The 26,066-nt window shown below is 38.8% G+C and overlaps 1 protein-coding gene across 1 annotated transcript; it reads left to right on the top strand.

The window, feature by feature from the left end:
- Positions 1 to 2,828: 2,828 nt before the first annotated feature.
- LOC139737714 (MAM and LDL-receptor class A domain-containing protein 1-like) lies at positions 2,829 to 25,937 on the top strand. The gene is made up of 19 exons (XM_071648388.1): positions 2,829 to 2,957; positions 3,840 to 3,962; positions 4,734 to 4,968; positions 5,492 to 5,721; positions 6,711 to 6,834; positions 8,870 to 8,986; positions 13,735 to 13,875; positions 14,374 to 14,630; positions 15,331 to 15,415; positions 16,202 to 16,324; positions 17,191 to 17,337; positions 18,417 to 18,517; positions 19,344 to 19,514; positions 20,338 to 20,428; positions 21,190 to 21,345; positions 22,278 to 22,391; positions 23,197 to 23,318; positions 25,072 to 25,261; positions 25,912 to 25,937. The coding sequence occupies exons 1-19, from the start codon at positions 2,829 to 2,831 to the stop codon at positions 25,935 to 25,937; spliced, it is 2,682 nt and encodes an 893-aa protein (XP_071504489.1).
- Positions 25,938 to 26,066: the final 129 nt, after the last annotated feature.

Here is a 26,066-nt window from a genome sequence, read left to right as displayed (position 1 = left end):
TAGAAATCAGAGGAAGGGGGGGGGGGGGAGGGGGGTAGGATGTTGAGCAAGGGGCCATGGTACATTGAGTCACTTATTATCTTAGAGAACAGAAATCATTTGAGGTGAAAATGTTCTTCCTCAAGTAGACCTTTGGGTAAAGTACAGGCAAGATTTTACATCATTAAATGCTGCATCAAAATAAAAAAAAAAAAATGCAAAAGAAAACCATTATGTTCAGGACATTTTTATTGTTTTCTAGAGTTAGTGATATAGCGCACAGTCACATAAATGTAAACTAGATAGGATGATGTCATGTCCTCACAAGATTCCCATTTTCCTTATGTACAAATCTCGTCAAAATTCCCCTTTTTTATTATTATGTTATATAGTATGTATCCTGTACATCAAAAATGTAGATGTTCAATAATTTAGCAATGCTGACATGAAGTTAGGTAGTTTAGTCAAGCCTTTTACTGTGAGAGATATACCGTTAACCCGTTCCATTCTGAATTCTGAAATGCCCATAGACTAATCCACAGGCCACCAGGTTCCCATAATGAACAGATTAAGTTCAGAGTTGACAATCTATGATGGCATTACAATAATTTCTGCAATTTTCAGAGTATATTATGTCTGAAGATAATCTCTACAATCTTGTTTTACTGATTTCTTACTATGAAATTTGAATCTTATCAACAGATAATCTTTGAAGGGATGAGGGGACTGGGCTGGAGTGGTGATATTGCTTTGGATGACATCACATTCCATCCTGGTCGTTGCCCAACTCCCAGTGAGTATACAGCGCCTTTGAGACAGGAGGGGTCGTCATAGCAACATACATCTCAGATTTGCTTTGTGCATTTTCGGAATGATGTTTGTTATGATATGATGGCAGTGACGGCGATGATGATGGTGATGATGATGATGATGATGGTGATGATGATTGTAGACGATGAGGATAAGAAGGACAATGATTCTTGCAAAGTTTTGTCAATATTCCTGAGAGTTGATACACAACTGATTGTACCTGTGACTAAAATATAATTAGCAGTTTTAGTTGATGTTCCAGGTTGCATATTGGATTTTGAGACTTGGAGAATAATCTGTGATAATAGTTGTTGTGAAGAGTACCCAGTCTTGGTAATGATGCGAGAAGTGTCAAAGTAATGAGCTAATGTATGAGTGCAGTGTGAACAAATATCTGCGATGAAGAAGATGAGGCATTGATGATTGTGTATAATTGTTTACTGATGATGATGATGGCGGTGTTGGTGATGATAATGATGATGATGATGATGATGATATTGGTGATGACATGGTGACAATGATGTTGAAGATGACGATGATGATGATGATGATGATGATGATGATGATGATGATGATGATGATGATGATTATGATTCATGGTGATAATGATTATGAGTTTCCTGATGACACAAATCATGAAGGTGTTATCGCTGATAAAAATGTTCTGCAGCCCCTGAATGATATTGCCAAGGGTAATAACACGTTGTGATGCTAGGCTTATGCAAACTTTCCTATTGGAACTGCATATGGAGCCATTAATGAGCTGTTTTTTGTATTTCCCATGCTGTTCTCTTGATGTGTTTCTGTATTTTATTTTCTCTTTACACCAGTGATGTGTGACTTTGAGAATGGTGATTGCTACTTCAGTCAGACTGTTACTGACACCTTTGATTGGGAAGTGGTTCAGGCAAACACACGTTCCTCTGCACCCACCATTGATGCCACCTATGGCACATCCTATGGTAAGCCAAATCCTTGCACTTTTTACTCATGAGTAGCTTGTCTATGGTATGCCAAATCATTTCCCTGTTTACCCATGAGTAGCTTGTCTATGGCAAGCCAAATCATTGCCCTTTTTACCCATGAGGGAGTAGCTTGTCTATGATAGGCCAAATCATTGCCCTATAAATAATTCACCCATGAGTAGCTTGTCTATGGTAAGCCAAATTGTTGCCCTATTCAACTAGGAGTCATCAGTATTGTATACTCCTGTGCCATATATTTTATTATCAGCAGTGCAACCTTGATCCTCCAACCATCTGTTATGGTTTTCTCTATCATCGGACGTGTTCACACAATGAAGACAAAAAAGTGATTTTAAACTCAATTAAAACTCCTACTAAACTCACATTATATAACCAACAGAAACATGTTTTGAATTTATCATTAAAATGTTTCAGTTTCTTTTAAAAATGGATTATAATTTCAAGTAGCTCAGCATAGATTTCACCACTGTCGGTGTATGCTACCTACCATTGGGTTGGCAACTACAGTTGTACACATACAAGTACATGTACTTAAACATTGTTTCTCCCATATCCGCCCAAATCACTGGGGGCTGGTCCAGACATGGCTGGATGACAGAGGTTGTTCTGTATGCTGTTATGCATTTACAATGTAAATGTTCTGAGCCCACCAAATCTCAGAAAAACCACATTTCTGTGTGTTTGTGCTAACCTTTATCTCTTTAATACAGTTTTTCTCATATTTTGTGTTTCATATGGTAGAGTGAACAAAATCATCTTTCATGTGAATCTTTATTAATCATATATAATTGTTAGCTTTGGTTGCAGAATGTTTCCAAGATCCTTTGAACTGCTAAATGTATACCAACAGAAAAAGAATGAGGGTTCTCTTTGCTTTCAAATTAGCAACACATTCTCCTCCTTAAAATATTCGGTCACATTTAGAGTTGCTGATTTAGTAATAGTAAGATAATAATTTCAGTTGCAAATTTCCTTGTGGTTTGATTGGATGAGTTCAGCATGAGTTTTAAAAGATGATATCTTTTTGTTGCAGGCCATTTCTTCTATGCTGATATGACCCGGCTGAATGATAACAGCGATGTTGCTATCATGGAGAGTGGTGATATGCCAGCCACGCCCTCAGACGGTGTCTGCCTTCAGTTTTGGTTCTTCCTCACCAACTCTGACATCTGTTCCCTCAAGGTAGGTTTACCAGTTTGGTCTTTGTCGTAAAGAAAGATGCTCTCATGACTCTCTTGTATCATGTCGAGTTGTCACGGAAATAGGAGATTGGTCACTGAAGTGAAATACAGTAAACAATTTTTGTGTCAACATTGAAAGTTTTTCTGCACCAGTGTGACCCTTATTGCATTTTGTTTGCTGATTGGCAAGTGTTGGGGAGTGCTTTCTTTGCCCTATTGGCACAAATGTCTAGAAGTTTACTTTCGAGGAATAGAGATTACCTAATCCCCCTTAATCCCTATTGTGTTTTCATGTATTTTTCTACTTGCCTGAGGCACATTTCCTTACTTGTGTTGGATTGCTAACTTTACATCTACTGTAGTTCACTTTGGATTGATTACTGTGTGCCTATGAAAAAGCTTAGCAAATTAAGCCATGTGCTTAGGCAAAAAAAAAAAAAATGAGACTGTCAAACAATATGGTAACACAAAGTCACATCGGACTGAAGCACATTGCTAAACCTTACTGGGCTTGTTAACTTTATAACTAGGTAAGGTTTAAATGGGTTACTGAATGCTGGTGAACAAACTTGAAAAGGTACAAACGTGTATGCTAGGTGCCAGGGTACTGAAAGATCACAATAACAGGCAATATACATGTATGGGCTGCTCATGGTTACAGTTTAGTTTTCATGGTGCATATAAAGGAGAGGTTAAATAATAGACATGAATAGGGCAGCTGAAAATTAACTATACCGCATTCGTGTAATTTTTGGCCTAATTTTGCGCTAATCACAAATTAGTCCTCATTCTTACCGTGGGAGTGCCACAACTCTTATATGAAGTATTCACACACTCTTTTCTCATGACAAACAATGTGAATGTCCTCTTTGTACACATGCAGGTGTCCCAGGTATCATTGGTGTCTGGTGACACGGTGCTGATTTGGGAGATGGACGGTGTCAGTCGGGATGATGAATGGCATGTCACTGAACTCAACCTTAACCACACTGAAGGCATCTTTAAGGTGAGACACCACGAGGGCCTCCTAGCAGAGAGAGTATGAAATTGCAGTTTGCGCCATATATTTTGCAAGTCTAAATTTTCGCGAATTGGGAATTCCTGACGATTTCGCGAGTGGTTAAATTCGCGATCGTGGTGTCCTGTACTGAACGGAGAAATGTACACGCGTATGTCACATCCACATCGGGATCAGAGTCAATATTTTCGTGTGTCTTTAATTTTGCAAATAGCACCTGACTCGTGAAATTCTCAAATATAAAACCCTCGCGAAATATTTGGCGTATACAGTAGTCTGATGTTAGAACAAAAGAGGTTGGTCATTAGAATGTAGGTTGAAGGGAGAATGTACTTGATTGATTGTCACACAATGTAGCAAACTGAGAATATTGCAGTGTTTGACTGCAACTACACTTTTGTAATAGTCTTCATCAGTCATTGTGCATGTATCGTTCTGTAACACATGTGGGGGCCAGCAGTTGCAGCCAGAATGTCACCATACTCTTTGCTTGCTACATGGTGTCATAACCAAACAAGTACACTTAACCCATTGAGGACATTGAGGCTGATTTTGCAATAACACGCATTACACATAGACACTTGCCCGAGTATGCTTTGGACTCATCCTCAACAGGTACATGTAAGTGTAACTTTCCTTGTCATATGGCATTACCACAGAGAAGCCACATGTCGAGGTTTATCACCCATCAGACAGTCACCCTTAGGACTCAATGGGCCAATGAGATGATTTTATCTCTTTTTGAAACGTACTCTGTAGGTGAGATTCGAGGCCTCCACCTCTGACTACAAACAGAACGCCGGTATCTCCATTGATGACATGTCGCTGGAGTGGACGCCGTGTCAACCATTCGGCAGCTGCAACTTTGAGACCGGCTACTGCACTTGGAAGAATGAGGAGGTTTTAGATGACTTTGACTGGCAGCTGAATCAGGGGCGTACCCCCTCAGGGGATACCGGGCCGGAGAATGACCACACCCTTGGAACAATATATGGTGAGATGCCATGCTCCTACCCTTCTGTATGGTAACACTGGGAACTAGATCAACGATCAGCCTGATGGATATCAGAAAGGTTGCCTTGTGTAGAGCAAAGTAGTGACTTCAGTCCAAGCAGCAATGATAATATAATCACTGTTTGAACTGTGGTTAGCTTTGGCATAATTTTTATGATAGGTTTTTGAATATTTAGTGGTGCAACTCTATCATGCTTACATTGTGAAGGGTCATAAATATTTGCAGAGGCAAAGAATTAAGAGTGAATGAAAGAATTAAAGGAAGATTCAGGATTGAAGTAGTCAATAGAGTTATGCCCTTCTTGATCTCAACCCCCAAACTGCCTTTTGCTATGAAACCTCTATTAGTGTTCCTTGGTCATGGGCTAAGGTACATGTAGAGGCAAAGAGGTAATGGAGCATTCAGGGTGTGAGAGATATTTTAAAGACGGAAGTCGCTGCACTCCTATCCTTCTTTCTTTCAACCACTCTAATACTGCCTTCTACTGTGTACTCTGTTCTAGGGACCTATCTATATATGGAGTCAAGCACCCCACAAGTGACCAATGACGTCGCTATCTTCAAGTCAGGTGACTTTGTTGCCGACACGGAACGCTGCTTCCAGGTCTGGATCCACATGAACGGAGATGGTGTGGGGTCGCTGTACATCGAGCAGCTTCCCAACACTGCCACGACAGCGACACGGCTTCTGCGGTGGAATGAGAACAAGGGTGACATTTGGAGATCATGGGCGGTAAGAGGACTAGTCATGGGGCTGCTTTATCTCATCAGATTTTGCATCTTTCTGTATCTCACTACATCTTGATATGATGAAGAAAAAAGAGACCAGCCTGGGCTTTGAATCCATGTCATCTACTGTGTACTCGGGCAGTGACACTGCCACTGAGCTGAGGAACCCATCATGTCACTGTCGTGAAATAGCTTCAGCTCAAGAGTGGTAGTGGCACTGCCTTGTCAGCAGTAGGTGGCTCACTTCACCTTATCTTGTTGTCTTTTTGGTCCTTTTCTCATCTTGTGTATCAACGTGTAGAGATTCATAAGTTATATAATAAGTACATGTATCAATGAATCTTTAGTTGTTGTTACAATGTCTCCTGTTTTCTTGTCTATGCCCAGGACTTAAAAAAAAAAATTCTCATGCCAACTATACATGTACTTCACCACTTTTGCTTTATATGAATGTTTGTTTCAACTTAACAACACTTGCACCTGTGATATTGAACTTGAAAGCTTGGTACTTTGTATATTACCCCAGTCCCTCACATTTTCATACTCCTTTGCCATTTTATCATTGGAGAGTTTATTATCTTGAAGATCTAAAGATACCATAGACAGGAAATCAGTATTCAATAGCATTATGTGGCTTAACCATATTGAATAATCTCCCTCTTTGGAGCAAACAGCCCCAGGTATTGAGTATAAGACCAGGTTAAACGTCATCTTCTTAAAAATATTATTTTATATAAATCATACTGTATATGTCATGCATTTCTTTTTCACTTCACAGCAGAGTATATTATTATGGTAGCTTTGCAATATTATAAGTATACAGATTGTATGTTATTATCATAGTAATTATCATTATTGTTGCCTGCTCAAAAGGGTCACAAATATGAACATCTGTTTGTACTTTCCCCAAAGTGACTAGTGTCCTTTATGGCCTTCTGGCATCTCAAGATTCATAGTCAGTTCTTTCTGTCCATTCATTGGTCCTCCTGATAGACCACCCTGCCAGCTCTGAGTACTGCCTACTCCTACCAGCTGCAGTTCAGGGGATTCGTCGGCTCGTCAGCCTCCAGCGACATTTCACTGGACGACATCACCGTATACGATGGTCCTTGTGTTGGTAAGGTCACAGCACTTTTTACTACTCTTCAGACTTCACACCAGCAGCATAGAAAATACAGGACAGGGCTTTCCATCTCAAGGATTAACACTAACAATTATACCAAAAAATACCCTTGCTGTATCATCTGGTTATAGTTGTTTTACAATACAGTGGAACCTTGTTTTGGTGTTACATGTGCATTAATTTAGACGCATCAAAAACATTTTTAATGACTAATGTGTTCCCACGCCGATGAAAATCGGCAGGGGGTTATGTAAAGGGTTCCGTATGTTTGTTTGTTTGTTTGTTTGTTTGTTTGTTTGTTTGTTTGTTTGTTTGTTTGTTTGTTTGTATGTTTGTTTGTTTGTTTGTTTGTTTGTTTGTTTGTGTACAAGATAACAAGAGAACGGGTAAACGGATTTGCACGAAATGTTCAGGGAATGTTTGGATATTGACAGGAAAGAATCGATTAGATTTTGGTGATAATCGGTTGACCCTTGCAAATTCTGTGTGACCTTGAAGTTTTGACCCCATGGTATAGTGACCATTCCGAAAATTTCCCGTTTCTCACTTTGCGATTTTCCGCTACCATACGAAGACATAAACTCCCCAACGATCCGACTTCGCTGCTCAAATGTTCGTAAGAATTCCGAAATTTACGTTTAGGCCTATTTGAGGGACTATGTCCTTCTAGATTTATGAAAGTTCGTTCTCCGTCATCACAAACTGGCCCGTATTTTGATGATTTTTCAAATTAACATTGATTGTTTTTTTCGTTGGAGGAGCATTTTGCTCGGTCGCAGTCACACTGCACGATATGCGCGCTCAATGTCAATGCGTGTGCAAGGCCGCTGAAAATGCATCGCGCTCTACACTGTTGGTGCAAAATTGCACCGGGGACGTTGCAGCGCTCGTTGGTGGCCGAATACTGGTGCAGTAGACATTTGCATTCAACCCTTGCATTGAATAATTCCCGTAGACACTAATCATAGGGGTAATTGCCTAGGGGGTACGTAAATTTTGTTTTTCTTTTTTGCTTTTGTGGATACCATCAAAGATCGTACACTCATACGACCTTTGATATCATCACACTCTCGGCTTGCTATAATCAAAATATCCCGCAAGAAAACGGCGTATTTCTCGATTTTTAGCGCTTTTTCCGCGACCCGTCGCGTAGACAATACTCTTAAAACTGGACTTAATTCGCGCGCGCTTGGAAAAGTTCCGATTCTGCACTTTTGACGGTGGAATTTGGGATTTTCGATGGATTTTTGGAGGAGACTTAAGGACTTTCCTGTACGTGAATGAGTGTTAATACCGTATGTGTAATTATGTGATTTGCGTGTGATGTGACTGTAGAACCAAAGATCGTACACTTCAGTGTACGATCTTTGGTAGAACTCACTGGCTGGTGATAAAGCACACTGGCAATTAAGTGGCCGAATTCTGGTAGATGACCGAATGCACATTATGTTTACCCCGACTTTGTACTTAGGCGTGGGTCTGCCGCCTTTGACGGCCCCTCTCTAGTTTTAATTTGTGTTATGCTACCCTGCCAATGGTTTAAATAGAAAGATTAGTGTTTCTTCTATCAATATTTGTTTCTTTCAGTGTTAAAACTGCATGTATCGCAATATTATCTGCCTTTTGTCCAATGTAGTGTGCGCTTGTTTTGCCCTAAAACTCATATAAAGATGTACATAGCAATTAAGGGTGAGCTCAGTAGATATTTGATTTCGTTGACCCCATTCCGGTGTATCTTCTGTGTAGAACAAAAGAGTTTGTGAGCCCGTCAGGGCATGCTCTATTTATACCTTTTGCCCTTTTAATATTTCCCTCGTTCTATGGCACAGTCGTCATGCAGTTGATCATGGCAAGGGGGAACATGTACCGTTTGACTGCTTTCACACAGGTGAATTACCAACTGCAAAAAGAATCTTGTTTGGGAGCATTAGAGGTGCTTGGAGAATTGTGGGAAGAAGGTGTTAAGTAGCAAAGTCTGTGTCTGTTGATTTGATATGAATTACTCCCTCTCTTGTCTGCTGTCTTACAGACCCACCACCAAACTGTGAGACTTACTGCAATGATGAAGCTCACACCTGTGTGACAATAGACGAGATCTGTGACTTTGTTGACCAATGTCCCAACGGCTACGAGGAACAGGACTGTGGTAAGCACTAAGCACCGTGTAGTAAACAAATACACTAAGCACTGTGTAGTAAACAAATACACTAAGCACTGTGTAGTAAACAAATATACTAAGCACCGTGTAGTAAACAAATATACTAAGCACCGTGTAGTAAACAAATATACTAAGCACCGTGTAGTAAACAAATATACTAAGCACCGTGTAGTAAACAAATATACTAAGCACCGTGTAGTAAACAAATATACTAAGCACCGTGTAGTAAACAAATATACTAAGCACCGTGTAGTAAACAAATATACTAAGCACCGTGTAGTAAACAAATTTACTAAGCACTGTGTAGTAAACAAATATACTAAGCACCGTGTAGTAAACAAATATACCAAGCACCGTGTAGTAAACAAATATACTAAGCACCGTGTAGTAAACAAATATACTAAGCACCGTGTAGTAAACAAATATACTAAGCACCGTGTAGTAAACAAATATACTAAGCACCGTGTAGTAAACAAATATACTAAGCACCGTGTAGTAAACAAATATACTAAGCACCGTGTAGTAAACAAATTTACTAAGCACTGTGTAGTAAACAAATATACTAAGCACCGTGTAGTAAACATAGTAAGCACCGTGTAGTAAACAAATATACCAAGCACTCAGAACCTCTAATTAACTCTTTCTGCCCCAATGAGTCAAATGTGCACAAGTTTTACACACATACCTATGGACAGGAAATGAATGTAGCATGTAGAGGGTTAAAAGGATGGATTCCAAGATGACAGAGATAGCTGCACTACTGTAAAAGTGGTTATTTTCGCGCGACTAATTTTTCGCGCTTGGCCGGGTAAGAGGAGTTTTGCGTGTTTTTGATTCCGCGGAATCCAGACAACAAGTACAGGAACATATGGCAAGCAAAAGTATTTGTGTGCTTTTATTTTCTCGCTAGTGTCTGGTTGCGCAAAATGCGCGAAAATTTCAACACTGCGAAAATTTCCACTTTTACAGTATATCCCGAAAGAAAATGGGGTCTTTCCTGACAGTGAGGAATCATTAAATGGATGGTACCGTTACGGTTGAGATGGGGCTTCAGTTTTCCAATGTTTTTATGCCTCCGCCACGAAGTGGTGCCGGAGGCATTATGTTTTCGGGTTGTCCGTCCATCCGTACGTCCGTACGTACGTCCGTACGTACGTCCGTACGTACGTCCGTACGTCCGTACGTCTGTACGTCCGTACGTCCGTCCGTCCGCTTTCATTTACGCGATAACTTCAGTAATATTTACTGGAATTTTACCAAACTTGGTCCAAGTATGAAGTATGATAGAGCAATTATTTGATTAGATTTTGGGTGAAATCAGCTAAAGGTCAAAGGTCAAGGTCAAATCATGAAATTGTATCCGTTTAGGCGATAACTCAAGACTGGATGGAGCAAATTTCACCAAACTTTGGTGGAGGATGATGTATGATGGGACAATTACTTGATTAGTTTTTCAGTGAAATCGGACAGAGGTCAAAGGTCAAAGATCAAGGTCAAATCCTGAAATGTATCTGTTTACGTGATAACTCAAAACTGGATGAAGCAGCTTTCACCAAACTTGGTCCAAGGATGATATATGATGGGACAATTAGTTGAGTAGATTTTAGTGACATTGGCAAGAGGTCAAAGGTCAAAAGGTCAAGGTCAAATGCTACAAATGTTGCAATTTCCCCCATATCTATGCAATGCCCAAAGGTATTTTCTTGAAACTTGGTGTGGACATGTACTACTGCGTAAAGATTCTCCAGAGAGAGTTTCATGTCATAAGGTCAAAGGTCAATGGTCAAAGGTTAGGTGAAAATGTTGCAGTATCACTTTTCTCGCAAATGGTTCAATGTATCTTCGTGGAACTTGGTACATACGTACAGTATGTACTGACTGGCAGGGATTATCTAGGGAATTTAGAGGTCATGGGTCAATAATCAGGAGTCAAAGGTCAAAGTCAACTCCTCAAAATTTTACTATTTCCCTCATATACTAGTATATGCAATGCTTCCATTATTAGTTTCAAAAACTTAATACAATCATGCATTACCTAATGGAGATTCTCTGGGAAATTTCCAGCCAGAAGGTCAAAGGTCAAAGGTTAAGGGTCAAAGGCCAGGTTTCAATCCCCCCCCCAAAAAAAAAAAAAATATATATAAAAAATAAATAAATGAATAAATAAATAAATAAAAAAAAAATAAAAATAAAAATCTATTTTGTACCGTCATTACACTCTTTCTTCATACCTTGGAAATTACTCAATGCATAAACTTATAAAAAGGTCTGTCAGAATTCAAGTAAAAATTCTCAATTCCCCAAATATGTGTACCTGCACTCTTAGAAAATTATAGCAAACCCAGTTCAAGACATTTCTGACAAACCTGTCATTTCAATATTTTGCCAGTTATGTGAAACTGTCATGGATCACACATTGTGAAGACATTGCACTATATGCCTATTGGGAGAATCATGCATTATGGCGGAGGCATCAGTCGCCATAGCGACATTTCTAGTTTATAATGATTTTTTTTTTAAATAATGAGAAACCTCTGTGAAATATGAAAGAGCATATAATTCTAAGAGGAATTCAAAGTTTATTTGATGAAAATTGGTTTTGAAATGGCTCAGATGTCCAAAACAAAGCAATCTTAATAAAAGGTGGGACTCACCTTTCATTAAGATTGTTTTGCTTTACTTTGTTTTTTTGATATTTCTGCCATTTCAAAACCAATTTTCATCAAATAAACTTTGAATTCCTCTTAGAATTGTATGCTCTGTAACATTTCATGAAGTGGTTTCTTAGTATCTTGCAAAAAGTTAAAAGCTGAATCCTCACCTCAACAAATACTATACCATCCCTTTAACGAGTGAAGGCTTGGAAGAGTGCATGATATATTTGCATCATAACTTCAAACGATTTTTTTTTTTCAGAATGACACAATGTTTTTACCTGCAATAAATATCACACTAGGTTAGTTGTTTGTTTACATACATGATATTGCTGCCCAGACAATCAGCGTAATGCATGCAGTGGACGTGATTTTATCCATTGTCTATAATATGGACTGATACCACTAGTACTTCTCACACACTATCAATGAATTTACCATTAATATAATGTTACAGTATGGCACATTTTCCTCAGTTGGCATTTGTCTTCCACATAGCAATGGTACACGTACATGTGGTCACATGATGCTATGTAGACCAATCAGTGAACAGGATTTGATTAATGAAGGATATAGTATACAAATGATGCACAGGATAGAGTGCGTTAGTGGAGGCGTATAGTGCACTCGAGGGTATTTACAATTGTGAAACATGCACGAGGCGAAGCCGAGTGCATGTTGCACTTCATTGTAAATACCCGAGAGTGAGCTACGCCTCCACTAACGCCACGAAATAATCCTGTGCATCATTTGTTTTATAAAATGGGTCGAAAATTCGAAAACTAACAGCATTTTTCAGCGTTTTTCACGTACCTTTGTGGGTCAAGACGTCCTGAAGATGTTCGTCCCAAACATTTACGCACGTCGCACTCCGAAATCCCGCACATACAGTATAAGTATGATGGGGGGTTGGGTTTCTGGACACTTAAGTTCCCGCATGAAAACTTACGTATTTTACATAGAATATGCACCCTTTACCTTAAAGACTTGATATAGACTCCTCATATAGGCCTACTAGACAACATACTCTGAAAACGGCGTGAGAATTAACCTGCTAAATCGTTGGATTTGCCCTTCAAAGTGACTCCATGTACGTGTCCGGTCCCACAACGCTTGGTCTACTGTACTGTACAAAGTGTACGTATATAAGAGTATACGTACGCCACACATGTTATGCACAAGGGAAGAAAGGCCGGCCGGCAGCCCGAACTAGAAGTTGTTAACAGGATTGACAGCCCGTACTGTATGTATGCATGCAATTCAAAGGAGCCGCCGCGCGCACAGACGATCGGCAATAGGATTTAACCACGGTGGATTTAACACGCAGTGCGATGGGACTAGAATAACCAAAGCACACGTGACTCATTTCAGCGCTTCCTATTGGCTACATTCTTGAACCCATTTTATAATTCCCTCCATTAGTCATAGTAAACCAATGCTGTTATTATGCCATCTGCAAAGCAGTATGTCTTCACTGGATGAGCGTTCGTTTTATCACAATCAATGATTGTGATAAAATGAACGCTCATCCAGTTGATTTTCCAATCAGATGAACCTTTTCAGCGAGTATGTCTTCACTACCTTGCAAGGAGCAGGGTGCTAACCTAATGAAGTGTTCCATCCCACGTACCTACACTAGAAAACAGGTTTGCCCCATGTGACTAACAATAGTCAGCAAATGGTATCAGTGAGATACATTGTACTATACAAAGAAGAAAACAATCATTCCAAGTATGTGCTTTCTCTTGATTTTGAACCAAAAGCTTGAGGTGTGTCCGCTACATCCCTTTGCAGTGAACTTGTGGTACATGAATTACCTGTTTCCATTTTTTGAAATTACATAATCAAATGGTGTTGAGGCTACATTAGGATTGAAAAGTCAAGCACCCACCACTAGTTCTCTTAATTGAAAGTGATACAAATTTCTCAAAAGTGTGCATAACCAAATGATTGCCATTTAGTCAATTTTCCTGAAAATGCCAAGAGTGTTAGGTACACGTTGTAGTTTTGCTGTTGTTAGTGTTTCCTCACCCACATTACACCTTTGTTTGTTTATTTGTTTGTTCCTTTGCTTTCCTGTAGGATCGTCTTGCACCTTTGAGGCAGACACCTGCCGTTGGTGGAATGCTGGTAACAATGTCTACAAGTTTATCCGACACCAAGGCTCCACTCCGGATTCAAACACAGGACCTACCTATGATCACACCACTCTTACTGCAGCGGGTAACCCCCTTCTGTTTCCTGTTCTTGTTTCATTTAGAATTGCATGGTGACAGGTGAAATATAAAGGGAGACTTGAGAGATTGTTTGTGTAATGTAAAGGATTGGTGCTCTATCAGATACTCATTATCATCACTATCATCACAATTTCAGTATGTGCTATGGTTAGTTTTCCTGGAAATGATACTGAGATTGTGATCACAATTTGTAGCTAAAATTTAGGTTCTGCCAGTCTATGATCATAGACTACAAAAGAATATAACATGACATGAGTGATGATACAACTTGCAGCTGATAATGCTGATTGCGAAGTGGTAATCTTACACTTAATAGTTTTGCTAGTCTTCAGACTGTAATAAAACAGAAGTTTCCCTTAAAACCAGGTCCTTCATCTAGCTGTGGATTACTCGATGATAGGGAAATGCAGAAACACCTGAGAGATATTCAGTTTGTCAGTTTATTCTATCATCAAAGTACTTTTAATCTAAATTTGGGTGACAGGATGGTACATGTACGTTGGTACCACTCCAAGCTCGGGCAACAAGTACGCCGTGTTTTCATCCCGGATGCACCACAATGCTGCGGCCACCTGTGAGGTGCGCTTCTGGTACCACATGTATGGGGAGGACATCGGCTACCTTCAGCTGTTTGTGCAGGAGGAGATTTTCCTCATGTTGCCATGGTACAAGTACGGTAACCAAGGCGACCGCTGGCTTGAAGGCATCGCAGCTCTGGGACGCATCCCTGGAGGCTTTAATGTGAGTGAGGGCGCTGTTCTGCCTATAAAGCAACAATGGTGTTATGTACCTGGATATTTGTAGATACTTGGACTGGTCACGTAAACTGTAAAACCAGAAATTAGGGGGTGCAAGAAACTTTCTCAAATTTTGTGCAGAGCCAAGATTCATGAACCGGAATGTAAATTGCATGAAAGGTTTGTCTGCGCAATGCATTGAATGCCAATCACCAATTCACAAAAGTTTCATGCTACGAAAAACACTGTCAACTCCAAATTGTGAAAGTTTAATGTTACAAATGTTTCTGGTGTTGAAAATAGTATACAGCTGTACGTGTATGTCTTTTTACTGGAACAACAGGAAACATGAAAGTGCAACATAGTTCTCTTCAGCAGCTCTGTTTACATTTCACTTAAATTGACATGTCATGTGAAAAAATGAACCCAAATCAATTAAAATTTCTTCACAAAGTAATGAAATAAATCCCAGCATCTGAGTGCGACATGGTTTCTGCATTCTTAAATTCCGTACCTTTTTGACTTAAAAAAAATAATGAAAGCTTCTTTTGAAAGCAAGATGATATTATCAGAGGGGTGAAGGTTGAGGTGTGAATTTACAAATTTCTTCAAGTTGTCTCCCTCTACAAATGAGTATAATTTACAATTTGTAGAAGGAGACAAATTGAATAAAATTCACACAAGATTGTTTTTGTTTGTTACAGGTCAAGTTCCAGTCAGTGAGAAGTCCAGACGTCCTGGGTGATGTGGCCATAGATGACATTAGGATGGATGGATGTGCCCTGCCAGGTTTGGGATCAGTTTCCTTATCTTAATTGTTCTATATTTGATACATGCTCACTTGAAGTGGTTTCAGAAACATTACAGCACTGAACCCTTTGAGTGCTGATTGACACAGAAAACCCCATAGCATTGTACACACTGTCTAAAGTCCCTGGCACAGAAAGGGTTTAACATACAGATGACAGTGATGCAGGTTTTGAGATTAGCTGACTTCGGGGGGAAAAAACAGAGAAAGAAAAGAAATTAGTCTATGTTTTCTGAATCAGAGAAAATATTCAATGTTCCCAACTATGAGCTAATGAAAAACAAAACAAAACAAAGCAAGAACATGTACATGTACTTGGATACTTGCATTTGATCTTTCAGTTACAGTAGTGCTGGAAATAATGTTACCCTTGACTGCCATTCTCAAATATTCCTGAATCCATCCGTATCTGTTCTTGTTTGGATTAATGCAAGTGAAAAACAAGTTTGCAATGGCTGAGTGTGGTTAAGAGAGAAAAAAATGTATTGAAAATGGAAACTTGGAAATGTTTATAATTTTTTTTTTTTCCACTGGGCCAATTTCAATCAAATTTGCTTTTTGCCTAACTTTGTGATGGAATTATTTTTAAAGTTGTTTTTTTGTTGTTGTAATATCCATACAGTATTCATATGTCCTTATTTTTGTGCTTTTTCACGAGAGTGGAAATATTACAAAAAAATGTCCATACTGAAAAATATGTCATTGATACGAAAGCAAATGTAACTGGTCAAATGTTAATTTTGCCCCTCTGCTGCATGTGTTTCCAGCACCCCAGTCCGGAGCCTGTGCACCCGATGAATTCAAGTGTGACAACACTGCCTGTATCCCTCAACGTCGCCTCTGTGATTTCACCGACGACTGCGGGGATTCCTCAGACGAAGCGTCGTGTGGTGAGTCTGACTTGATGTAGGGTATCTACAGATATCAACACAGGGTTGCTACGTGTGGAATCACCTGCCATTTTGAGATAGTGTCTATGAGGATATCATTGTTAGACACTGCCAACCACAATGGCCGTGGGAGACTTGATATCCTGCGTTAAAGTTGTTCTAAATGATGTCAGACTTTACAGTGCAAATTAAATAAATGTAGTCCCTATAGAGCAACCTCTGCAACAATGGGAATGTTCTCACCAGAAGATGCTGGAATCGTTTTTACCCCAGCATATTGGCAGGCATCTCATGTTACACCTGGGTTAAGACAGATTTTGAAGGTAAAATAATTTGTCCAAGAATATTTACAGAAGGTAAAATTCAGACTTCAATTTGATCTTACTGATAATATGAAATAACGGTTTCCTGCCATTTTTTTCTTCGTTCATTTGTCATTCCTCCTCTTGTAAGTATACAAGATGTATGTTTTGCCCATTTTTCTTTTTTTTCTTCTCTTTCAAGGCAGTTGTATCTTCAAGCTATATGCTTATTTGACGACAGTTTTCTGCAGTTGCACTCCCAATACATGTGCCATAATTCAATCAGATCATTTGATTCACTTTACTCTGAGTGGTTCCCAACTGACGTGTTCTCCTATTCTTTTCGTTAATCTGTACACGTATATCTCAGTTTTATATTCGGATGTACACACTTGTTCTATTGTCTTGTAAACAAAAAGAAACGACTGTATTTCATTTGTAATATATATTCGATGCAGAAAATTCCTAATAAATTCATTTGAATTGAATTGAATTGAATGTGTCAGTATGACAATTACCGTTCTTGTCGTCCTGATGATAATGTCACATTTTTGTCTCTGGCAGATAACTATGACATGTGTGACTTTGAAACCGATGCCTGTTCATGGGCGGAGGACTCAGCTGATGACATCAACTTTAGGCGTCTTCAAGGCCCGTCAGATGACAACTACAGGACAGGCCCATACAGGGACCACACTACACAGTATATTGGTCAGTTTACAAACAATTCACACGTCTGAGTGCATCAGTAGGATTTGTGTGTATAAGGTAACTATGGAAGGCTTAATTCCATTATTACTGCATGCACACTATTTCTACTAATGCACATAAAGACATGTGCCTCATCAGAGTTATAGAAAGGGGGACAATTTTCCATTTTTTCATATTCTTTGCCAGCATTCCATTGTTTGATCATGTAACCTGATTGCAAATTAACTTTATGCATTATTTTTGGGCCTCCCATAGACAAAAACCATGCATTCAGTTCTTCCAAACCATTTATCCAGTAATTATTGGATACACAGTAAATTTACTGGATGTATGATCAGCTACATGTAGCCAATAGGCATCTCTTAGTGCATGAACTCTTGCTACAAGTGTGCAATAACATGTTTAGAGTGGCTGTCCTCTACGATGCATCATGCAGCCAGTAAAAATCAACACACAACTCTTGACCAATGAGATCACAGGATTTTCTCTACCCGTTCTATAATACAATACATATATCTTTAGATATTAAAGTGAAATAATTTTCTGTTAAGAATAAAGGATATAGAGTGGTTGTAGACACTGTATTATTATGGAAAGGGTAACTCTACTCGGTATCCGAGTAAACATGCAAGAGGAATGAAACCCAATATGCATGTACATGTAGTTTGCAGCTGGTTTCCCAAGCACTTGAGCTGCTTATGTCATATTCATGAAATTGAGCTGCTTGGTCACACAAATTCTTACATGCAAAGAAAGAATTTATATAGATTGTTACAACAGAGAGAGTTATACAAAGACCTACATGCAAAGAAAACTTAATTATACAGAACCATGCAGTAAACTTGAAATATGTACATCATGATTCAATTGATTGAACGGTTCAATTGATAATTCAGTCAATGGAACACACATAAAGGCAGGTTCACACTGTTCAGCTGCTAAGGTATTTAATAACCAAGTTATGATCTTGTTGATGAGTGATAGAAAACTCACAAAGTGTTTACAACTTTTGAGATTACATGTGATTATGTGAAGGTAATGACCTTCTGCCGCTCAACCATTGCTGTGTATCCAAACAGGTTACTACATGGTAATGGACGCCAGTACATCTGGGTTTGAAGAAGGAGACAGGGCTCGTCTCATCAGCCCTGTACACCAGGCCAGCGGGTCAGATTGCAGGGTGAGTAGCCACAAAGTCATAACTACCTACTCACATTATGATCTGTCAATGCTGATTGAGCAAACTCTAACCTTGGAGGGTGAGTAGCTACATAAAAGGTCACAGATACCTCACTGGGAGTAGCCACAAGGTCATAACTACCTCACACGGAATAGCCACAAGGTCATAACTACCTCACATGTTGGTCTGTCAATGCACTGATTGAGCAAGCCATAACCTTGTATATCATCAAACCTTGGGTTACAGCAATGTGTAGTGCCATGTCTTGCCCTTAACCCATTGAGGACAAGCTGTGATTTTCCTATAACACTCGTTTCCCATGGACACCTGCCGGAGTATACTTTAGACCAGTCTCTATCAGGTTAAGCTATACCGTTATCTTTGCTGCCAGCTTTTAGCAATCAGCCATGATGATCCCATGCCAATTCATTCCTCTCATGTCAAATTTAAAGTAATTGCAGAGATAATAAGAACTGCAATCATTGTAATCCACATCTACTACCTACGATTTCTTAGGTTCATTCGTGGAATTATAATGCATAGTGCTATGGTACCGGTGCTGCTGCTGTAGAGTGTTGCTGCTGAGAGATGCACATACACACATGTACCTTACCTATGCCACTTCTGTAGCAGCAGGGAATTAGCACTATAATGTTCACTATCACAGTGAGAGAGAGAAAAGAAATCAAATTTGAGGATTTATGTGATGTACTTGCATTCATTTATTGTTGTGTAAAGATCACAAAGAACACAACCAAATCTTCTTACTTATAGCACTTAAAATTGCTTCCACCCATTGCTTTGTAATCCATTTGTCCATCCGCAGTTCCGCACCTGGTACCACATGTATGGAGTAGACATGGGCACCCTCAACATCTTTGCCCGTACCTCCATTGGAGGCTACATGAACATCCTCTGGACCAAGACAGGTCACTCCAATGATTATTGGGAGCTGGTAGACGTAGGCATCCCTAGCTCCATCACCTCAAACTTCCAGGTTAGAAAGAGTTTCTTATTGCACTCGACGTGCCGCGTTTCAATTTGATTCAATAGTTTATTGAAGAAATTAAGAGAAATGAAAAAAAAAATTGTATCACTTTGGATTATGTCAACTTTTTCTTTTCTTTTCTTTGTGATGATGGAAATAAATAAACTATTGAATTGAATTGAAACGCGGCACGTCGAGTGCAATAAAGAGTTTCTTCTATTTCTTCTCTTTTTCTTTAATGTCTCCTCCCAAAAGAGCTCTTGGACAGTACATTGCTGTAATGTACATGTATATCTGTTCATTCATTATGACATATATTTCAATATCTTAAGATCTTATTCAGTCTGTATCAAAGCTATTGGAATGTTCTTCGTTTTAGTGTGCTTTCTTTTTTCATCAGTGTTGATAGAGTGATATGTACACATTGTACGTGCTTGTATATGTCTCAAAATTGCATTTGCCTGGTTAGTATGTGAATTTCCATTTGACAGCCTGATTATAATTTTCGACATGAAATAAAATTTTATTTCTACAAATCATCATATTATGAGATCTGCAGAGATTGGCTGCCCTATTGTACTGCCTTTAATGAGTTAATGGAACTTGGACCAATTGACCAAAGGCAAAAAGTCATTAAAGCGTGATCCTTATGAAAAAAAACCCCGAACTCAACCACGTAAGAAGAATCACAGATGGTTACAATCAGGTTCAGTCTCAGAATAGACTGAGCAAATTAGTGTTCTCAGAAATGGACAACAGAAAATTACAAAAGACTAGCATGGAAGTCATTATATTTGTATAAAGTGCAAGTATTGACTGATCCATTCTCCAGATTGTAATAGAGGCAATCAGAGGCGATGGTCCGTATGGTGACATAGGAATCGACGATACTTCGTTTACACCAGACTGCGTCAAAACATCAGGTGAGGTCCTTGTTTGACATGTGCTGATATTAAAGTACTGTAAAAGTGGATATTTTTGTGCGACTAATTTTTTGCGCTTGGCCGGGTTAGAAGAGTCTTGCATGTTTTTATTTCCGCGAAATCAAGACATCAACTTCCGGAACATACGGCACACAAAAATATTTGCGTGCTTTTATTTTCGCGCTAGCTTCTGGTCGCGCGAAATGTGCGAAAATTTCAACACTGCGAAAAATTCCACTTTTACAGTACCGGTATGTTGCCTGGGTGTAGGCAATATGCACACTTCATTACTTCTAAGTTTTGATTGAAATAGTGATGGAATGAATTTGTGAATAGCATTTCAGAATTGACAAAACCGCCCATATGCTTTGCCAAATTGGCAAGACATAACAACTCATAAAAACTTGAGATATAGGCCCTACTTGTATTACAAAGAACACTAATGTACAGTAGTATTCTATCAGTTACAAATCCCAACAACTACAAACACATGTGGGACTGAAAGAGAAGGTGGTGCTCGAGTTGTGAATTGTACAGAACAAGTTTGTTTTGGGAATGTAGGGTCAGAGGAAAAGGGTTTCATAGACCACATGGCACCCAGTGAGAAAGTTCTAGTGCTGTAAGTGTCTTGCTCACTTGCACAAATGCCTTGGCAGGACTGGAACTCTAGTTCTTCCAGTTAAAGGCACACAACCACCAGGCCACAACATCTGTGAGATTCTCATATTGTTGAGTATGTGTCACCATCATTTTACCACCAGGTGGCCTGCCACAGGGAGTCACCACTCCAGCGTCGTCCACCATTGGTCCTTGTGGGGCTGGGAAATGGCAGTGTGACAACGATGAGTGCATAGACAGCAACAAATACTGCGACTATGAGGCTGACTGTACGGATGGTTCAGACGAGGCTTTTTGTGGTAAGATGATTATTAATTTCACATTATCAGTGTCATCATCATCATCATCATCACCAGCAGTAGTAGTGGTAGTAGTTGTAGTAGAAGCAACAACAGTGGTCAGTAGTAGTGTGGTGGCATTAGAACTTTGAATTTTATTATCTTGATTATCATAACCATTATTATGACTAACATTTGTTCAGTTGTTCAGTCTGTTACTTGTCCGCTTACTTATTGCAAAGCGGCTCCTTGACCCTCGAGAGTGCCTTCAGATTAGCATAAAATGTTTAAAAGACCTTTTGGGTAGCAATACTGTCTACTAATGTGTGATATCTTTCTGTGTCAGTTCAACATGAATACATTGCAGGAATATGATGCTTTTTCCAGTATTAGCTGCTGATCAAAATATAAGTACTTACTGAAAGGGTGACGGCTTCACTTCATGAAAGCAGAAAAAAATAACAAAAACAAAAGAAACAAGGAAAGAAAAACCAAAACAAAATTTGAAACAAAATCATTTATTCTGCAGCTTTCTTATTATTTATCGTATTCATGTCCTGTGTCCTGATCAGTTAATCAGTTATCATGAAAATTCTCTTTGTGAAAAAGAGACAGTACATTTACATCTACCCAAGATCACAATCTCATTTCTGTATTTATTTCTGTTCTTATTATACACATCTATGTTGTGAAAAATTGAACAGATAGTAGGTGATTTGACACACACACATCCATGTGGCACTATTCACAAAACACCATCAACCTTTCTGAACCAAGATTGAAGAAAGCTGTGCTTTAACATCTACTTTAGATTAGGAATACTGTAATGACTTGGTTCATTGGAAGAAAGAGCGTAGCAAGTTACAGCTTCATGTATGTGACTCACAAATGCTGATTACTAGGATTTCTTTGGTATTACCATTATTGTTTATGTTACTGTATTATGCATACAGGAACCTGTTCCTTTGAACAAGGCTTGTGTGGATACATTGACATGAGCTTTGGAGCCTTTGCTTGGGGCCGGGGACAGGACACGTCAGCACTGGCAGCAGGAATTGAAGCAGCAGGTAATGTGTTCTGTGTTATCTTTCAGTGTTAGTGTAGTGTTGTGTATTCCTTCTTGAATGCGTTGTGTATTTGTTTGGAGCACTGTGTTTGACATTTACCAATGGTGTTTGCATTGCATATGGGCAGCAGGTACTGTTAAATGTTAACTATTGTTAATGCTTTTGTGAGAGTGTCACTTGACTGCTGATGTACGTGCGTAGTGTAAAGTGTTGACTACGGTGTAAAGTGCTTACATCAGTTCTCTTTTACCACAAAAGAGCTTACACTGAGAATGAAAAAGTATGTGTTTGTGTAGGCAGTCTACACCTCAGTGTTGATGTTATTGCAGTGTTAGTCAAAGCAATGCAATTTTGTATTTAGTATCATTTGATAGTTCAGTGTGGGAAGCTAAATATCATGTCATACTTGCATCTCAGTTTTATACCTACTGTAGAATGACTGATTTCATACTTTTCAGTTCCAGCAGAATTCCTGAGCACTTCCTCACTAACTTGTAAGAACTGACCCTTGAATTGCTAAAATCAACACTCAACAAACACCTTGATTACTATTCATCTAACACCCTACGTACTTAAACATTCATTAATGATACATGTACATCATTCTCTGACTGCATATGAGAAAAAACGGTTGGGGAATGCAAACCAAATGGCCGGCTGGATGCATCTCAGGGCTCTTGGCCAGAAAGTTTCAGATTCAAATCCTTTGTGGTATCTGCATTTTTGTACCAGGTCCTGTTGGAGACTCCTATGATACAATGCAGTCATATCAAATTATCTCCTTTTTAATAATATCATATTGCAGGAGGCTATTACATGACCATAACCACTGGTAACGGTCAGTTTGATGAGATGGCCACTCTCAGCACCTCAAACCTACCAGACAGTGCGGTCAGCTGTGAAATGAGCTTCTGGTATAAGTGTTCGGTGAGTAACCATCAAGTTTTCGAGTTATGTACATGTACCTGTGCTTGGGACTTTGGACAGTGTATACAATGGTGTGGGTTTTTTTTTAATTTCATTTGTGTTTCAATCAGCACTCAAAGTACACAATGGATTAATTCTAAGTAATGGTAGCAAGTGATGGATTGTGACAACATGAACATTTTATACAGTTTGATGACTGATTCATAGCAGTATGACTGATTCATAGGAACGTAAACTCCACCTGTTGTGTTGTCAATTTGACAAAAAAAAAGTGTTCAAATTGTACATGCAGATTGATACTTCAGTTTACTCTTAAAGGGACTGTACAGTACTGGTTGAGATGGGGATTCATGTTTTGAACATTCTTAAGTGAGATAATGAGAAACGTCTTATGAAATATGAAAGAGCATGTAATTTTGAGAAGGATTCAACGTTTATTTGATGAAAATTGGTTTTCAAATGGCTGAGATATCCAAAATAGTGATAATAATAAGAGGCGACAGGCCACAACTTTATTAGGATCTCTTTGTTTCACCTTGTTTTTGGATATCTCAGCCATTTCAAAACCGATTTTCATCAAATAAACTTTTGATACCTCTTAGAATTGCATGCTCTTTGACATCTCATAGAGTGGTTTCTGAATATCTCGCAAAGCGTTAAAAGCTAAATCCTCACCTCAACCAGAACTGTACACACCCTTTAACCAGCAGTATTGAAAATTATTACTGAACATTGATGAACATTAATCTTATCAACACTGGTTAAAACTCATTATTTCATCCTTTGATGTATTGTAAATACTCATTGTATCATATATTATTTCAATTATCCATGGCCATTAATCCTTTATATGCCAGGAACTTTATACAGTGTGTACAATGCTTCAGAGTTTTCTGTGCCCCATAGCACACACAGCACACAAAGGGTTATTTAAATAGGAGAAAGAATTAATGCAATAGAGTAATCTGAACTTGCACTTGCTTTCCCCCCAATGCTATCCAAGATGGCTGATCTGAGTAATGAATTCATGTTTGATTTCCCCCAATGCTATCCAAGATGGCTGTTCTGTTCTGAGTAATGAATTCATGTTTGATTTCCCCTGATGCTATCCAAGATGGCTGTTCTGTTCTGAGTAATGAATTCATGTTTGAATTCCCCCCAATGCTAACCAAGATGGCTGTTCTGTTCTGAGTAATGAATTCATGTTTGAATTCCCCCCAATGCTATCCAAGATGGCTGATCTGAGTAATGAATTCAGAGTGGAACTCTTAACATCTGATGGGCAGAGTTCTCAACTTTGGTCCAGACCAAGCTGGTCAGTAACTAGTTGGACACAAGTGACCGTTGGAATTGGACGCATCGTTACTTCCTATCAGGTATACACACTTGATATGCTTTGCCCTCAAGTTGACTTTAACTTAGCATGTAAAACATAAAGGTTTGATGGGTGCTACATGGTTAAAGTAGCTGTTAAAAAGTGTGTTATGACATTGAAATTCTGAAATTCTGATCATTTATTTTCATTATGAATATGAGCATTATTAACACCATGTTTTGTACATGATCTCAATAAGGATGATAATTATAATGATAATTATGATATAGTGATAGTAATAAAATTGTTATTACTTTTGATTTTATTATCATGGCAACAGTAATGATTATTGTTATTATCTCTGCTATGTACAATGTGCAAGGTAAATTGAGGTGGGAATTATTCATGGATAGAGTACTCTTTGTCTCCCTTTCCAAGATCCTCTTTACTGCCTTTGTGACGTCAACCAGTGACATCGTGGCCATCGATGATGTGACCTTTGACCAATGCAAAGTTGAGTCCTACTCGCCGTGTGAGATTCTGTGTGACAACCAAATCTGTGTCCCGTACACGGCTGCCTGCGACTACGCCGATGACTGTGGGGACAGAACGGATGAACAATCCTGTGGTAGGCTGTGCCTCCAAATTTGCATTGGGGGTTGGGATCAAGTGTTACATCCTGGGGGCGATTTTTGCTGCAGATATGATAATCTATTCTGCATCAAATTTGAAAATCATGAATTTTACTGCATATCCTCTATTTTAGAAAAATTAAATGGAATCGGTTACAGTCTACTTTTCATTTAGATCTGCACAAATGTCACAAATTTAAAAATTCTGCAAAGTCTCTTTGACTCTGTAGGAGGCTCTGCTAAAATTTGAAATATTTCTCTTCATGTCCTGACAATAGAATATAAAAGGCTCTTTGGATTTTGGTGTTATTTGCCTTTTGAATTGCATGTAGTATACAATCATCTTCCTACTTGTACCTTTTGGAGTTTGCTTGATTTTTATGTAGAAATGTTGGTAGACCCTAGGTGTTTTTAGATGTTTTAAGAATTTGTAGAGTTATTCAAACATGGACAACAAAACAGTAGTATTTATAAAGAATTTTGACATCACCATTAAGAAAGTGCTGTAAACCAATAATCACACATGTACAGACATAACTAAATACAACATTGAAAAGACAAGCACAGCTATTGTGGAAATGAGTAGAAAAGCAAAGAGGACATTTAGTAAAACACATTGTAAAGTTTGTTTTTTTTGAAATTCTAGGGTATATGATGTCACTAACCAACTGAAATAGCATTCAAAAGGACAAGAAGCTCATGGAATGCTGCCTTTGAGAGAAAGGATGAACTGTTGCAGTAGTTAATGTTAGAACTTAGCTCATCATCACAAGAGTACTGCTAATGTGTGTAATCTTCTCT

The sequence above is a fragment of the Diadema antillarum genome, unplaced genomic scaffold, assembly GCF_040938485.1.
Source record: "Diadema antillarum isolate AM-2024a unplaced genomic scaffold, OU_Dant_1.0 seq00000701_RagTag, whole genome shotgun sequence".
In the NCBI taxonomy this organism is placed as follows: domain Eukaryota; kingdom Metazoa; phylum Echinodermata; class Echinoidea; order Diadematoida; family Diadematidae; genus Diadema; species Diadema antillarum.
This window is presented reverse-complemented; position numbering and strand designations above follow the sequence as displayed.

Excerpts from the sequence above, each read along its gene's own strand:
- LOC139737714 (XM_071648388.1), top strand. The coding sequence starts at position 2,829 with ATGACCCGGCTGAATGATAACAGCGATGTTGCTATCATGGAGAGTGGT. Across the intron at positions 16,325-17,190 it reads CTCAGACGAAGCGTCGTGTG|ATAACTATGACATGTGTGAC; the intron begins GTGAGTCTGACT and ends TGTCTCTGGCAG. Across the intron at positions 25,262-25,911 it reads AACGGATGAACAATCCTGTG|GGTATATGATGTCACTAACC; the intron begins GTAGGCTGTGCC and ends TTGAAATTCTAG.